The sequence below is a fragment of the Setaria viridis genome, chromosome 2 (assembly GCF_005286985.2).
Source record: "Setaria viridis chromosome 2, Setaria_viridis_v4.0, whole genome shotgun sequence".
NCBI classification, from domain to species: Eukaryota; Viridiplantae; Streptophyta; class Magnoliopsida; order Poales; family Poaceae; genus Setaria; species Setaria viridis.
The window spans coordinates 39,805,212-39,822,585 of NC_048264.2; the positions used below are offsets into that span (position 1 = coordinate 39,805,212).

The 17,374-nt window shown below is 44.1% G+C and overlaps 3 protein-coding genes across 13 annotated transcripts; all 3 read right to left on the minus strand.

Annotated features, from left to right (window-relative positions):
* Positions 1-384: 384 nt before the first annotated feature.
* LOC117844902 (putative casein kinase II subunit beta-4) lies at positions 385-5,980 on the minus strand. Of its 4 annotated transcripts, none has more exons than XM_072291549.1 (5): positions 5,584-5,980; positions 4,649-4,867; positions 1,422-1,531; positions 1,180-1,360; positions 385-796 (listed from the first exon to the last, which is right to left on the minus strand). In XM_072291549.1, exons 1-5 carry the CDS (start codon positions 5,771-5,773, stop codon positions 666-668), a joined length of 831 nt encoding a protein of 276 aa, XP_072147650.1. In that variant the 5' UTR covers positions 5,774-5,980; the 3' UTR covers positions 385-665. The 4 variants fall into 4 exon arrangements, with proteins under 4 accessions (XP_072147650.1, XP_072147649.1, XP_034581636.1 ...); XM_072291548.1 differs by having other exon boundaries at positions 1,177-1,360; positions 5,584-5,978; XM_034725745.2 differs by having other exon boundaries at positions 1,180-1,342; positions 5,584-5,977.
* A 1,119-nt stretch (positions 5,981-7,099) lies between these two features.
* Positions 7,100-13,369, minus strand: LOC117844900 (probable (S)-ureidoglycine aminohydrolase). Its single transcript, XM_034725741.2, has 13 exons — positions 13,192-13,369; positions 12,930-13,058; positions 11,931-12,018; positions 11,770-11,846; positions 10,428-10,467; positions 10,132-10,198; positions 9,411-9,496; positions 8,991-9,072; positions 8,651-8,707; positions 8,465-8,503; positions 8,246-8,316; positions 7,574-7,627; positions 7,100-7,484 (listed from the first exon to the last, which is right to left on the minus strand). Exons 1-13 carry the CDS (start codon positions 13,250-13,252, stop codon positions 7,412-7,414), a joined length of 924 nt encoding a protein of 307 aa, XP_034581632.1. The 5' UTR covers positions 13,253-13,369; the 3' UTR covers positions 7,100-7,411.
* A 680-nt stretch (positions 13,370-14,049) lies between these two features.
* Positions 14,050-17,292, minus strand: LOC117844899 (pentatricopeptide repeat-containing protein At2g15980). Of its 8 annotated transcripts, none has more exons than XM_034725740.2 (4): positions 15,758-17,292; positions 14,846-14,987; positions 14,563-14,666; positions 14,050-14,462 (listed from the first exon to the last, which is right to left on the minus strand). In XM_034725740.2, exon 1 carries the CDS (start codon positions 17,227-17,229, stop codon positions 15,841-15,843), a length of 1,389 nt encoding a protein of 462 aa, XP_034581631.1. In that variant the 5' UTR covers positions 17,230-17,292; the 3' UTR covers positions 14,050-14,462; positions 14,563-14,666; positions 14,846-14,987; positions 15,758-15,840. The 8 variants fall into 8 exon arrangements, with proteins under 8 accessions (XP_034581631.1, XP_034581630.1, XP_034581629.1 ...); XM_034725739.2 differs by having other exon boundaries at positions 14,823-14,987; XM_034725738.2 differs by having other exon boundaries at positions 14,050-14,666.
* Between the last annotated feature and the right edge of the window lie 82 nt (positions 17,293-17,374).

Below are 17,374 nucleotides of genomic sequence, written 5' to 3' on the forward strand. Positions count from 1 at the left end.
TAGGTCATTTTTGATTTCCTAGAGTCGTAGATATCATTATGCGTAGACATAAGGTATATCTAAGTACGTAACAAAATCTATAAATTTAAAAGAACTAAAAACAACCTATAATTTAGGATAGAGTGTATAATTTGGGACAGTGTAGTAACCAAACCTTGCCACTGATGTGGCTGTGGGCCAAACAGACGCCAAGCTCAATCAAGCATGGCTAACCAAAAAAGACCAGCCTTAGTTAGCCAACGAATAAGAGACCAGCAAAAGAAAATGGTGCACCCTTCACAACTCAGGTGAAGTTCGTAAAATACCAACTCAGACTATCTTATGAGAACCAAACAGGTAATAGTAGCTAGAACTAGATAACGATTTCCAGCGCGAGGCCCCAAATAGCGCCCATAATCATAGGAGGTCTTGGTTTACTAATCAAAGAACAACTGCAGTTAGGTTACAACAACATTGGATGTCCTTAGAGCTACATTCAAATGTTGGATAGGCGTGCCAGCCTAGGTACAAGTGTGAGGCAGCAAGATAGTATTTACCGATCCGCTGATCTGCCAATGGTGCTCTTATATATGTCTTCAAGGGTCTCTAGACCTTGCAAAACTCCCGCCTCCCCCCGGCGTCATGCTGCGTCTTTGTGGAGCTTTAATAGCCTGATACACAAGGTTTCATGGCTTGTGGAGCTTGAAGCCGAAGACACGAGGAACATAGCGCTGTGAGGGCTTCTGGGGCTTGAGGTGCTCGTACGTCATCAGGAACAGATGGGGGAATGTCGTCCCAAAGTATGCACCATCAATATCTGAACAAGGTTAAGAAAATAGCAGAATATAACAAAATGGCAATATTCTGCAACTTTGGAGCCACAATAGCACAGAAGCGAGTTAGCAGACCCCAATGTACTAAACAATATTGATCTATCAGAGTTCAAAAAACATAGCGATTGCTGATGACGGTGTGGACAGTTTTACTGTTTAATGGTGCTTGGACCTAGAGCTGTGGGTGAATGGGCGTTGGTGCATATGGGAACATTTGCAGCCCATTCTTAGTGTCAGATTTAGTACAAAATGGCCTTTGGTTTGGGTTCTCACGAAGAGGTTGGAGTTTGACACACACATTTTTTTGGAGGGCAACAAACACACGCATTAATAAGATAGTCTAATAAGAGAATGGTTAGGATACTGCCTTGGTACTTGGACCGTGGGTAGTAGATGTCTTCACACTTGGGGCAGTATATCTTCACAGTACTAGACCGATGGATATCTGATTGTCCAACCGGTAGGCATGGCTGACCGCAGCAGTAAACACGTGGGCACCGCCCAAAGTCATAGTTCTTATATTTCTCCAGCTGCCCAAACAAGCAACCCTAATAAATAAAAATCCCATCAATCAAAGAATAAATACATCAGTTAGAGCAGAACATGTACCATTGCAGCCAGTCCTTTGCTGGTCAGAATGTATCGTGCATGAATCAGCCCATACAACATCTCTGCAGCTGATTCTACCAGCTCATTTTGTTCCTCAGTGAACATATCACCTGCACAAATACATAACTGAAAAACATCAACCAAATGATAGGTAGAACCAAGGGATACAACAACAACAACAACAACAAAAGTCTTTCGAACCAAGCAAGTTGGGATAGAGCTAGAGATGAAACCCGACAAGAGAAAATAAAAATTTAATACATAAAAAGGTAAAATATTAGCAGTAATAATAGTAAAAGATCTATCTTATGCCACGATTTGGGCATGTGATTGCTAATTTCACTGCCAACTTATCCAAACACTTTGTATACAGAAAACAAGTATTCAAAGTGGGATACTTAGAACAAACTTCACCAGACGATCAAGTTTTGATACTCCCTCCTATCACAAACATAGTAGTTTTAGGTTTGTGGTTTGTCCCAAGTAAAACCTTTTTAACTTTGACCATCAATATCTAGAAATCCAAATAGTCTTGCAACATAAGGTTGATGCTACTGGATTCATGAAAATCAAATTCATAATATATAGGGGGTGTTTGGCAGCACTTCACTCCAAATTTTTTAGCTCCACTCCACCAACTCCACTTCACCTCAGCTCCACTCCACTCCACCAACTCCAGAAAAATATTGAAGTTGTCCACGTGTTTGGCAAGAAGCACGGATCCAGCTCCAAAAACAGGAGGTCTTGTTGTGAAAGGTCTATTATACCCTTGAAAATGGGACCCGTGTGTCAGTCTCCTTTTATTTCTCTCCTCCTCTCTCGAGAAATTACCAACATCGACCAACTTCACAGCTGCAGGACACTACTCCGTCGCGGATTGGTGCAGGCCGTCCAATGGCATGCGGCAGCAGCGGCCGCCAGCAGGGTTCCCCGCAGCATGCAGCGGCGGCGCATCCCGGCCAGCAGCAGCAGCGCAGCTTGGCGCATCGTGCGGCGGCGGCGCGACCTGCGTCCGAGCAGCCTGCAGCCCCGACACGGACATGGCGTGAGAGGGGCGTGGCCCTGCAGGCCACGGTGGCGCAGTTAGGATGCGTAGGGGCTCGCCGTCGGACATCCACCTGCGGGGAGTCGCCGCCGGCCATCCACTCCAAACAAAACTTCGGATCCCATAGCCCATCAGCCATCCGTAAAGACGCGCTGTCACCCAGCGGCCATTAGCAACGTGTCGACACAGCACACCCCTGGCTCGCAACCAACACCGTAGCGAACTAGGCTTCGCCGGCAAGGGAACACTAACGCTTCCGGCAGCCCATCAGCACAAGTCAACCGGACAAAGCCTTCTTGAGTTTAGCGCTAGCAGTAGGACAAACAAACGCCGGCGGCAAGCAACACTGTCAAAACCTTAGCGAAACAACATAAATCAAACCTGGGTAGCACAATCAAGTTGCTCCCGCACCGGATTGAGTTCCTCCGTGCTAGAATCAAACTTCCAAACACGCAAATCGAGATTTCCAGTGCCGGAATCGAGCTCTCTGCAACATGAATCGAGCTCACACCATCGCGGACATCGAGATACCTTCTACCCAAATGGAGCATGAGGAGGTGAATCTGAGCGCTGAGGCGGAGGAAGCGGAGGACCAGCAGGCCACCTGGATGCACAGCTCCACCCGCGTCGGCCGGTCCGTGACGGACCTCGGCGTCGTGGTGCGTCAAGTTCTGCTTCTACACGTGGGGCGGCCCCGGCGCCGGGCAGCAGCGGAGCACTGGGGAGGAGGACGAGTACTGGGTGCTCTACCGCGTCAGGAAGAGCAAGAGACCCGTGCCGGCGGCGACGAAGCCGGCCTCCCCTCCTGCCAGACAGCGGCGGCGCGTGGCCGGAGGTCGGGTGGCGTGGGAAGGCGACGGGCAGCGGCCTGGCCAGAGGGCGGGTGGCGTGGGGAGGCGATGGGCAGCAGCGACAACGCTCATGCCAAGTGAACCGGGGAGAGATCGTGGGAGGGGAAAAAAAGAACAAACCGGTACGCATGTGTAACCGATGGCAATGGTGGGTAAATACCCACCAACTCCCCTTGAGGTGCTCCACCAAAAACGTGGATCTGACCCCCTGCTCCACCTTTTTCCTGGAGCTGGAGTTGCTGGAGCTAGACGTGTTTAGCTGCGAATTTTTTGGAGTTGGTGGAGTGGAGCAATTTTCCTGAAGTGGAGTGATACCAAACACCCCATAATTTTTTTATTTGAAACAATATATTTTTAAAGAGATTGGTAGCCAAAGTTGCACATTGTAGACAGTATTGATGTCCTAAACTATATATATTTCTGATACGAGTATAGAATTTCCAATCATTATTATCAATCACATGACATCTAGCAGCCACAGTTTCAATTGAAAGAATCAGTCTAACAGAAACTTTGGCCTCCAAAAATTCTTGAAGATAGTAGAAAAAAAATAGATAAGGAGTGTTTTGAATATATTTGCTAAACTTGTCATAAATAATCAACGTTAATGCCCTAAAAGTAGTAACAGAGATATCACAAACGCAAAATGCTAAAGTGCAGAAAGATGCAGCAGCGCACAGCATGCTACAAACATGGTTTACTAGTTTCACTGACCACATTATCACATAATATAACAATAGGGTTGCCCCACTATCTGTTGCAACCAGATACTCTTCAGACGGTTGATCCAGTTGCATTGATGGTTTCCTAAGATTAATATGCAACTCTAGCTTAGACTATCAATCTAACCATGTGGGATAAACCAACTATTGCTAGCCTAACAATGGACCAAAATTGACCTGGGTGCCTGGGTGTAACACATTTTAATTCCATGCCAGCCCAATGATGGACCAAATTGAGCTGGGTGTAACACATTTCATGCAGGATAAACAAAGCTGGTGCTCTCAACAAATGCGTTGAAAAACTAGATTAACTGTTAGTTGTAAAGATGCCATTCTGCGACATCTTGTATGTCTAGATTAAGACATCTAACTGACTAGAAAAGTTTTAGGAATGGATGAAACTATTAAAGCTATTCTTTCACCCTTCTTTTTTTTGTTTGTAAGACGTACTATGATATCTATAGGGACCAGGAAATGCAGAAGCCCAATATGGAACTCTGAATCCTAACAAAGCCTTTACAATGTTCAAATGTAGCATCAGAGTATGCTTGGCTCGCATACACCCACCATAAGGTTTAACGTGCATGAGTAATTATGTAGAATACTTACCATGAGATGACTCAATGTCTAAAATGAGATCGAGAGCATAATCATAATAAGGAACTTGGCTGCTGAGGCCACAAAGGTTGAAGTCGTCTTGTATGTAGTCGTCGTCAACCTCGCAGAAGAATTCGTTCCCTCTTAAATTGCAATACCATGAAATCCATGAGGTGTCTTCTCCATCAGAGCCACTAACATCTGATGCTTCACTATCAGAATCAGACTCCCCTGGAATGTTAAGGATGAAAGTATCAATGCATGTGTTCTTAAGGATTATGATGCGGATACAACAATAAATACAACCATCACAAACTCAAGCTAAACTGGTAGAAAAAGCAACAGCAAGCAGAACTTACATAACTGACAAGATCTACACTGTTACAACAGGAATAAATGCTAGGTAGAAATGGTCTGTATCACACAACACTAGAAAACAACTCAAAAAGCATAATCTACACAGTTCCTTTTGTCCCAACTTATATCAGTAAAGCTCTAAACAAACAATATGTTAAACCAAAAGTGTCTGAGTTGAATCAAACCGAGCTTTGCGTCTTGATTACATCCACAATTACAGAAAATTTGCACATCAAGAGCTCACCCGAAAAGCACATGAAAACACTCGAAACCCGACATTTGCTTAAATCAATACCCTGTCACCGAGATCACAGTGCCATTCCCACACGTTAAGGGCAAAAACTGAAAAAAAAATACCAGCCACACCCACTCAAATTTGATTATAAGCAACCATGTGCAGACGCGTCAACAGATCGCAACCCCAATCCCTAAACCAATCTCCTCCCGCACCCGCATCCTACTTCACCAAAAAAACAACGCAGATGCCACGGCCTCATGAGCACACCAAACAGTCGCGCCGGATTCGCGGCACGCCACGAGCCCACGCCGCGGCACCTGAAACAGAAATGGGGAAAGGCGGGGGACGTCACCTTCGGAGCAGCGGCCCTTGGGCATGGACGACGCGGAGGACGGCACGACGAGGCGGTGGTGGTCCCGCCCGCCGCCGCCGCCCGCCGACCCCCTCGACGTGGACGGCGACGCGACCGCCTTCTCGAGGTGCTTGTCGAGCGCGTCGCTGATCCGCTTCCGGTCCAACCCCGCTCCCCCCTGCTTATACATCTCTCCCCTCTCTCTCCCCTCCCCACGCCGCGGTCTCCGTCTCCCTCCCTCTCTCTCTCTCTCACACGGGGCGAGCCATTGGCACGACGCCGCGGGACGGGGCGAGGCGAGGGTAGGGTTAGGGTTTGCGCGCGGGGAGGAGGGGAGCACGAGCGCGAGGAGGACACGCTGCGAATTTTGAGGGGAGGGGCGGGTGGGAATGCAAAAATGCTTGGGGTCGGAATCAAAGCAGCTACTCAGCTGCTGGTGATGATGGGAATGTCGTACAGCTCCAGATATTTTGTTGGAAAACAGGTGATGCGATCCGCCGTTGCAATCCAATCCGGCATTGATTTGCTGTAATCTTTGTTTACTTGCCCGGACGCGCGTTTCTTTTCTTTAATGCGGATTAGAGTTTCGTGTGTACTTAAAGGGAAGTTCATTGATTGATTAGGCAAATTAATTGGCTTGATACACTATAGCTTCGGTTGCTCGTGTTTAATTAATCATCATCAGGTTCAGCTGAGCTAAGTGGTGGGATGATGATTAGCCAAGCATCAACCTAAATCATTGGAGGAAAAATAGTTTGGTTGTTTTTAAGGACTTTGGAGACTCGAGTGTCTTCTTCTTGAAACAATTGGATAGTTTTTTTTATCGCACATGTTATTTTTTTATATGCTCTAAATCTCAAAAATAGAAAAGAAAATACGCGCGGGTGAATCACTAAATCATCAAGTGGATAATGATTTAGACGGATCAAGGACCCTGCTTACGCCGATCTCAGTCTCGAAGAGAAGTCCAGCTTTAGAATCTATGGAATATCTGTTCTAATCGTATGGCTCAAAATTTTCGGAGACAGGAGAATGGTACATGTGCGTTGATACAAAAACTGAAAAAAAAAAGCAGCAGTCGCCTCCTTTTCCCTTTCGCATGTGTGGATTAGCAAGAAAAAGTCTCGTTTTCCTTTTAAAAGCTTACCACCAAGTTTAAGGTAAAGGCAAGTTGAAGATAATCATATGTTGCTTATTCAGTAATAACACTAATAATAAAAATTCTGCCAGAACTAGGATTTAAAAATATCCACTTCAAATACGTAGAGTTCAGATGCAACATGAAACCATAGTAAAGCTATATTTATCTTTTATTTTCTCTTTCCACTGCAAATATGATAACTTGATAAGCACTATTCTTTTGGAACATACCCCTATTTTTCGCATATCTACGTTTGCCTTCAGCATATACCGCTACTCCTATGTACCCGATGCTTCATGAAATGGAAAAGAGAAGGCACCAATCTTTGAATTTAAAAAGTGTTTGTTTCTAGAACCACAACTAAAATTCATAGGATTGGCCATAAAAGAGATTTCAGAAGTGCCAACAGCATATCCAACTTGTCAAGTACTCAAGTGCTGTCCACAACACGGTACAGGAAGTTTCACAATTCAAAATGTATCGGCAGTCATAAACATCAAAAGTGCACATTTGAATTTCCACGCCATTTGATTCGGAGACTTCTCAGGTACAATCTACAATAAGATCCTTTTTTCTCCTTCCTGTAACCTTCCTGTAACCATCTCCTAGGGAATTTCTTCATAGCTGGCACAGCTCCACATTTTGATTTATTGCTTTATTGGTATCCATCGAGAATGATTTCTTTGATCATATCAATGGGTTCCTATTGACATCTTTGTACAGCAAGTATCTGGTCCTGGTTTTACCAAGCGCGGCATACCTGGAACATCATGGCAACAGCGGTAAGCTAACTGGAAAAAGAAAAAGCCAAGTGCATGAATGGCAAACACAAAGGTGGCATACACGTACCACTGAGGAACAAACGGTGCCATCCAAATGGTATCACCTGCTTGAACAGGGTACCTGTGTTATCAACAGAAACAGTCTTCAGAATATATTGAGATTGGATATAAAATGTGAAAGCAATGGAGATTGCGTGGAATATTAGATTGATTAATTGAGAGATAGAGGTTACATATATATAGGGGTGAGGAGATCTTGAGGTTTATTGAAACAGAACCAATCAAGACCTCCTATCTCTAACTAACCATATCTAGGGCCGGTCAGGCTTAAAGCCCACGGCACAGATCCCATACACACGTATGACATACATACTGTCTAACAAAATGTAAAGAAAAGTTAGAACGTCAAAACAAAAAGGAACATGCGCAGTTTGTGCATATAATTCCATAACTCCTAGCAAAGCATACACTCAAAAATGTAAAGGGCAACAGAGAGATGGTGGCGGAAAAAAAAACTATATTTGCATGCAGGTAATTCTGCATATGTTTAATAAGGTAAATGAGTAATCTCTGTAGCACATCTTAAGAAATTTATATCAGCACAAAGCATGTCATCTTTCACGGGAAAAAAAATAAAAGTTTCTATATGAAATATAGGCAGCTATTCCAAGGTTGCACAAGGTTAGAAAGCTTAACATGAGAAAAATAACCTAAAAAAAGGACTTTCAGACTTCCTTACCAGCTATCCCCCAATCGGTATATTCCTTGCCCCTCTAGAAGCAGAAGCCCATGTTGATTATAGTGAACCTCCTGGTAGAAAAAAAATTAAAAAAATATGAAAAGAAGTTTCAAGGTTGGATGTATGCATTGTACCACAACATCTCATGATTCATGCAGCAAGGCCAGTATGCAATTATTGTTCAAACACCTCCTAATGTAAGACACAAATTTTACAAACCTTCACATTGAGATATTCGCCTGGTTGAAAGTCCATTATCTGCATGTGGGAGAAGCAAGTGAGTAATTTATAGGTGGCTAAAAGTATTAATGATGCTTGGTTTGCTGCATGAAATGTGCCTGTCTTAGGTGGAATGGCGTGGGATACAGTAAGTAAAATAATGAGCTCAAAAGTGACCAAACTTACATGGATATTAAAGTCATAAGGCATCGAAGTTGGTAGCAGCTTCCTCAGTTGAAATACCTAATTGAGAAATGAGATACAACACATTACATCAGCACTGAAGACTGAGACTATGACAGTTAAAATAACTAACATCATTCATGAATTTTCAAGGCCAAAAAGAGGATCTGAAGCAAGACAAAACTGCCAGTCAAAGCAGCCAAGTTTGAACACCCTGATTCTAAAATAAAGAAACAATTTTTAATGCCTCTTAATGTGCATGGTATGAAAAACAGACCTCCTAAAGGTAGGAATCCTATTTTTAGGTCATAGATGATGATCAACAGAGATAAGGCTATTGTACCTCTCCTGGGGTTTCAAGAAGGGGTTGCTTATCTGTTGAACCAACAATTAGATCAGGGTGGGAATCCTCGGTGGCACTGTACCTAAGAGATAAATTCGAGAAAGGTCTTAATTGTTATCATTTTGATGAAAAAATGAAAAAGAGAAACTAAAGCACACTGAAAACCTGCAGTCTCGGTTAAGCCAATCATATTCATAACAAAAAGAAATGAGCAACATATGCTTTGAATTTTTTTTAGTTTACCTAAAGTTCAACATTTCTACCAGCAAATTTAATCCAATCTTTAAGATTAATGCACACCTTACTGACAAACAAACTTCTAGGGGATTGCAACAGTTATGTCAATAAAAGTGGTAGCAACCAATCAAATCACTATATTACTACATCACAAACTGTAGCATATCAATGAAATTACTGTACCTCCTCTCAAATATTACAAGAGTGGTTGATTCATCTGAGATCATAGAATGTTCTAGGTTTGCAGGAAGATACGCATAGGAATCCACCTGCACTTATCATCAACAGATAGTAATCCGCATCAGGGCAGAATTAGCATACAAGGAACAAGTTCCTAAGATAATCGATATTATGAAAACAATATTTTAAAAGCATAAGAATGCAAATTTATGAAAACTGCTGAATTGAACACTTTACGATCTCTCATAAATGTTTCTTGAAGAGCTGGTAGATTGCATAAGCCTTGCATCTGAACATTGGTAGGATTCAGTACACAACTTATATGTCATGCTTTTTTCTTGCCACCAGAGTAATGTTGTATTGTTTTACATAACCATGTTCTCATATAATTTTATATCAGCTGATGACATGATTGAATACTCTTCCTTATTACCAAATTGAATGGTCACAAAAATTCGAATAGCATTTTCCAGATGCGGAGTGGACTAGAGCTGAATGGGGCTCCCCTTACAACATAGTGCTGCATGAAGATATGCATAAACGAACCAAAATCTTTGCCGTCATAAATTCATCATGTAATGGAATTTGTATTCTTTCAACCCCCAATGCTTAGAGAGTTCTGTACAAAAGTAGAGTGCATAGATATACAGAATTATTTTGTTTAAAGATTTAGAAAGAAGAAAAAAAGGCACATACTACATGTCTACATCTGATAAAGCCTTACCGACAGAGAATGGGTAGTTTCAGTCCCCACAGACAATAAAATGCTGCCTTGTAGTACAAAAACGAGCCTGGAAAGTTGTTTACAATAAGGGCAGTGGAAACCTCATTAACAAAGTGAATGGTGACACTTCCAAGTCAAACAAAGAGCTGGATGCTTAAAAAATGAGATATTTAACTTGGTGTGCATTACATTACAGCACTTGTGGCTCCAAATGATGTCCCATGGACTATTAAAAATGGTAGTTTATCCAATTATGCGTTATTGCTATTCTAACTAGTGCAATGTAAGAGACCAACCTTTCAACATCTTTCGGTGGTAGGGCTGATTTTGAGCCATCTGCAACCCCACAATCACACTACTTTAGAACATGTCACTATAAAACCACTAATTTTCGAAACAAATAAAGATAACATGTACTTGATGTTAAAAAACAAAGAACCATCTTATAGTACAGCCTTTAACTGTTAATTACTTAAGAGTAAAGTGCATGGCCGGTCCTTAAACTTTCTCGGGTGTGCATCCCAGTCCTTCAACTCGCAAATTGCAGATTTGGCTCCCTAAATTTAGCTTCGGGTGTTATCCTGGTCCCCGAACTCGTAAATTGTAGATTAGGCTCCCTAAACTTAGCTTCAGGTGCCATCTAGATCCATATACTTTGAAAATGTAGATAACTTCCATGAGCTCAAGCGCGCGTATAGCGCTCACCAAAGGTGAAAATCGAAGCTAGAATTTGGAAATCGAACTAGGATCTGTCTGTGCGGTTTCGAAGCCAGGGATGATTGTCTGAGGCCCTGGGAGTATCTCAAAAGTGCTTAGAGCCCAGCATTATCCACGGAATAGCAGTGCCTCAGGTCTAGCTCAATCAGGCTACTGCAAGTGTGCAACCAATGGAGATGGAGGTGATCCACGTATTGTAGTGATGAACTAAACTATACACAACTAGCGTCTCTCAATTACCCTAATCATTAACACGGAAATCAATGAGGTTAATGTCACTAAGATGGGAGCAGAGGGTTGCAATTTGATCTAGTCGCTTCTCATTTTCGCTCCAAATAAGCTTTTGAGAAAAAAAATAGATTTAATCATTTATTGTTAAGTAATCTGTATTTTTAAAGTATATGGACCTAAATGACACCCGAAGCTAAGTTTAGAGAGCCAAATATGCAATTTGCGAGTTCAGGGACCGGGATGACACCCGAAGCTAACTTTAGGAAGCCAAATATGCAATTTACGAGTTCAGGGACTGGGGTGACACACCCGAGAAAGTTTAAGGACCGGCTATGCACTTTACTCATTACTTAATTATGCATGACTAACTATGGAATGGGAGAGTAATATATTTAATTGCAAAAAGACTGTCCACGCCTGAAAGGAAATTTCAACAAAATTCTGGCTGCTTAAATGATCTGGTATGAAACAAATATCCACCTTATAGAAGTAGAAAATTATATCTGAGTTCCATGGGAACTTGTTGAACAATTACGAGATCAAAGCATATCGAAACTTGTGCTACATGACTAAGATGGGCCGCAAAATACTTTCCATATGAGTCTTAAAAGACATATATTAGAAAATCTATGCACCTGCAAACTTTCATGTTTCTATCTATGGTTCTTGCAAATGGGACAAATAGCTCACCTTGCATGTTTGCCAGGTACATAGTGAAGTGTGCACCAATGGCTGGACTGATCAAATATGCACCTAATGTATTGATCCTAAGCAGAGGGTAAATGATAAGCGCATGACATTAGCATAGCTTCAGAAAATGAATAGAAAGTATAAGCAGAAGGAAACTGTACCAATCAGGCAGAGGACCGAATACATGACTTTCTGGTGTTATTAAAGCATGATCCCTTTTGAAAACGCTACGTGTGAAGCCAGGTAAATCTAGAGTTCCAAAAAGGGATTCCAAAAAAGGACCATCATTAGATGGAATAAACAATAGGAGCATCTGTATTTATGGACACAAGGATTAGCTTAACAAATAAACAACACAGCACAAAGTAGTCAAGCAAACACATTTCCTCTAGCCTTAGAGATCATGGCATAAATCAGAAAGAATATTCATTTATTCAGAATGATTAGCAGGTGCAAGATTTAAATCTTTGCACATCACTAATTAATTCATAAATCATAATGGATAGGTTCAATCCAATCCAAGGAGCTTCATAGGACTACGGGACATGGGAAGAGGCAATAAAAGGAGTTTGAAGGGATGGAATATACCCAAAGATTTAGCCCTGGATAGGAGTGCATGGAAAACAGCTATTCATGTGCCCGAACCCTGATTTGTGGCTCTAGTTGGGTTTCAACTCTAGCCTATCCCAACTTGCTTGGGACTGAAAGGGCTATGTTGTTGTTGTTGTTGTTGTTGTTGAAAAGTAGAATATAAGAATTAATATTTCTCAGACACCAGCTCATGTCTTCAAGGTTTTCCAGATTTTTTTTTTGAGGAAACAAGGTTTTCCCGATTTGAGAATTAATACTTTTCATGTAGACAGTAGCATACTTCAATTCCATCAAAAACTCCTATATATGCATGGGATCATAAGACCGCCAATAGGATGCCGGTGACACCCATATGACCATATAAATTGGATTTTGATGCAGTCCATAAACCCAGGGTTTATGGCAAGACTGCAACTATGACCAGTTGACCACTGAACCTGGAAACTAGATTTATGAAGTTCAGTGACAGCGACTCAGGCAGCAAGCAAAGAAAAAACATATCCCACTGGCCATTCCAAAAAAACGGGCGACTCTAGTCTAAGGTTGGTCCGCTGGTCCTCAATACGCACCTTGGAGGTGCGCGGGCGCGAGGGTGGGGTGGGTAGCCTTCCAGTAGAGCGGCGGCCCCCCGGAGCACCCGCTCGACGGCTCCGCCGAGCAGAAACCCTCGCCGGCATCTCCGTATCCAGCCGCCGCTCCTGCAATCGGACAAAGGAACACACCGCGAAGCGTGTGAGGCAGGAGCGAGCACTGGCACAGTGGACACTGCGGATGATGCCAAAGTGGCGGCGGAGAGAGGGGAAGCGCGGGTTAGGGTTCCAGCGCTATTACCGCATCGCAGCGACGCCGCGAGGACGAAGAGGAAGAGGGAGCGGATTGGGGTGCTCGCCATTTGCCGCGGAGTGATTCGCAAATTTTTGGAGAGCAGCGGAGGCGGAGAAGAGATGGAAGGAAGGTGGAGGGGGAACTCGGGGAGCGTGCGGATGACACACTGTCGCCGTGTCGCGCACCGTGGACTGTGGTGCGGTGGCGGGCCCCACCAGGTGACTTGGATGTCATCTATCGTCCTTTTTTTGTTTTTTTTAAATGGATCGTGGCTTTTCTTTTGTTAAGAAATGTTTTCGTATCTTATATGCAGTGGATTTTTTTTCTTAAAAATGGATCATGACTTTTCTTTTTGTTAAGAAATGTTTATCTAACCATTGATTTTAAAGGTTGCGGTAGTGATGCATGACATACGAGTCCTTATGTTTTATTATTGCCGTGATTTACCTGAAATAACATTTCACCTGTAGTAGTAGACTAGTAATGAGTAAATGATCCTCCTCCAGAATATTGGAGCTGCTGGATCGTGAATCCACTGTAGTCCTATCCCACCAATAGGACTTCTCGTCCCGCAAAGCAAATGTTAAGAAACAAAGGTCTTGTTTAGTTTTAGTTGCCAACTTTGGGATGCCAAAATTACTGTATACTGTAGCAACACTGTAGCGTTTCGTTTGTATTTGTGAATTATTGTCCAAATATTGACTAATTAGGCTCAAAAGATTCGTCTCGCAAAGTACAACAAAATTGTGCAATTAGTTTTTAATTTCGTCTACATTTAGAGCATGTTTGATGTGATGGGGAATCTTCTTTTTGCATAGTGCTAAAGTTGGGATTTAGGGGTGAACTAAGCAAGGCCAAAGGTCGTGTGATGTAGCCTGCACTCTTTTATTAGACCATACAAATTCATAGACGAGCATCAAGAACCATAGCTCAGCAGTTGAAACTCACCGCTATAATGAACTGTAACTAGGAATCTTAAGGTTACTTTACATTACCGATCAGTAACTTCACTTCAGCTCTCAATGTTGATGGAAAGGCATACAGCCAGATTTCCGATGTTGTATCTGTTTTAGCGGCCATCCAACTAACAAAGTGGTCATCGAAGTCTAAGTAGGCAGAATTGTTGACAGCCACTGAACCGGTGCAACTTGGATAGGATGGATGACTCTCCTCAGTGTGCCAGCAGGCAAGGCGGATACAGAGCATGCAAACAGTGTGATTTACTCAAGCCACAAGCAAAGACATGATTCAAGTGCCCACAAGACAATCATCATGCTCTGTGGATACATTGACATCACCAGAGACGCCCACAAGATCAGCACTTGGATTGACATGAGGAACAGATGGCGCAGAGGTGACAGTAGCCTGATTGAGTACCTTGACAAGGAGCAACATCAGGACTTCAAACAACAACCCTGGCCAGGGGACAGTCACGGTGCTGTCAGCATGAGCACTTGAGCAGCTCCTCCCTGTCTCACTGTCTGGTGTGGGACAGAGGACAGATTCAGTGATTCAGTGTGGGACAAGGAGTCGAATTGGTATCTGGGTTCAGTATTTAATTTAGATGTGCAAGAACTAAGAACATGGGAAGAGAAGTTTGTGGGATTATGTAAAGTAAAACCATAGGGAAATTTTACTTCCATGAAGACGGCAGGTTTACTTGAAAGTGGAGCATGTCCAAGTCCAATGCCCTCATCTGCCTCAACTTCAGCACCGTCATGAGCCCTCTGACCAGGTTGTTGGCAAAGAGAAGGATTTACCCAGAAATAAATGTTGCTTGTCCCAACCTTCCATTGTGCTGTCTGCAGGAAGAACATATGAGCCTACCAAATCAACAATATATCTTGTAAAATATATGATGATAGAATTTCTAATATGTATGTTCAAATGAGTCACTCTACAACAACATTAGCTAGCACTACACGGTTTCTGTTGACCGCAGGGTGGCATATGGATGGATCACCACATAAACCACACTTTTGCACCTTATAACTAGAGACATTTGCTTTGGCAGTGGAATATTCTGAATTTCTGATCAGATGTTGGCTAATAAATGGTGCCTCGATTTTCAACTACACAATAGCTCAGGTTTATCTCTCTCGACTATTGTGATTTTGCTAGAGACTGCAAATGAATCCCAACTACAAAAGTTTGCAAATTTTCAACATACTGATCTACTAATTCTCAAACATGTTATAGCCTAGGAACCTAGCCACATTTTGCACATTAACATGTTATAGCCTAGGGATGCATGTACATGATGTTCTCACATCAGTAGTTGAAAACAAGCTTTACACAGCTCACACCTAGAGAACAAGTTAGCATCAGTTCAGCTGATTTCAACACTAGAAGTTAAATTTCTGAGATAAATGCTTGTAATATGCCATGCAGAATAAAGAACAAAAACTCTACAAGAATAAATAACTAAGAAACTTAACCAAAGGAAAAAAAGAAACTAGACCATGGGGATAGACTCCCCAGGGCTTTGTTCTAAGAAGGTGTCGCGCTTCAGACCCAGATCGGAACTTAACCAAAGGAAGATGAACAATGTAAATATAGCTAGGTGATTTACCAGAGTTCTTTGCTGCAATAAGCTGAGGTTGAAATCCATGCATGATGCATCAATGTGTATCATCCAAGCAAGCTATCACAATCCTAAGTGCCCATCACTGTCATTTCTTTCCTCAACTTCTCCACCATCTCATAGTCTTGAGACTTCTCATAGGCACAAATAAATGCATGGTAAACCTCGCTACCAGCGTTAAATCCTTTTCCAGCCATCTCTGCCTGGAGTCTGATCGCCACCTCCACCTCCCCTTCATCACAAAACCCCTTTATCAATATCTCATAACTCCTCCGAGTTGGCGCAAACTCTTCCCTCCTCATCTCCTCCCGCAAAACATGCAAGCCATCCTGAACCCTACCATTTTGACATAATGCATCCAACAATTCCTCAACAACCTCTGACGCCAACCCAAACCCCCTCCTCCTCATGTCTGCACGCACAAGCAGCGCCGCCTCAGCATCCCCTTCCATACAATGCCCCCTAACCAACCATTCAAACGTCGTGGCACTTGGATCAATTCCATCCATCTCCATATTTTTAAACATCTCCTCTGCCATCCCTACCTCCCCAGCACGGCAATAGCCACCAATCATCGTGTTGTACACAATTACATCAGGCTGGATCCCTTCCTGAACCATCTCACCCCACAGTCCTCGTGCCTTCTCCACATCTCTACAATCGCAGTACTCAGCCATCCTAATACTGTAGGTGCAGACATTGTTCCTGCAGGAATATTTGCCCATTTCCTGGAGCACAATCTTGAATTCATCGCACTTGCCCTCGCGGTAGAAGGCTAGGAGAAGGGAATTGAAGGTGTGAACGGTTGGCTGGAGCAGGTGGCTGCTCTGTGGAGTTGAATGTGTGTAGATTTGATGGTACATGTCGAGCGCCGCGGCGGCGGAGGGAAGTGATCGAAGAAGAGCGGCGGCAGTGGAGGGGAGCGGCCGGGCGCCGGCGGCGAGGATGCGGCGGGCGACGGAGGCCGCGGCGAGGGCGTCGCGGCGGGAGCGGAGGTACGCGAGGAGGAGGAGGTCGAAGACAAATGGAGCGGAGGCAAAGCGGCGGTAGGTGGCGGCGAGGGCATTGAAGATCTCGGCCGGGGAGTAGTGGCGGGAGGCGGAGGCGAGGACAGCGAGGGCGGCGCCCCGGAGGCGCGAGGCGGCCGCGACGTGGGCGGCGGAGGCGGAGAGGACGAGAGGGGGAGTGGAGTGGGAGGGGAGGAGGCGGCGGAGCGCGAAGGCGTGGAAGCGGAGCGCGGTGTGCGGTCGGCGGCGGAGGAGGAGGAGAACGGCGGCGGTGGCGGAGGGCGGGAGCGGGGACGGGACGGGGATCGAGGAGAGGTGAGACCACTTGGACTTGGCGCGGTGGGAGGTGAGCGCGGTGGCGGCAGCGGCGGCGTACGGGTGGGCGGCATCGACGAAGTAGCTGGACGAGGGGTCGGCGGTGGGGTCTCGGCCGCGTGTGCCGGCGGCGTTCATGGAGAAGGGCAGCAGATGCCTATGGGGTGGATTGGATGACACTAGTATGACAGTGATGGAACGGCGGTGGCCAGAAGAGCCAGGTAACTTCAACTGGCGCAACCAGCAGTGGCTTCCCCGTGAATACCCAGAGTTGACTCAAATC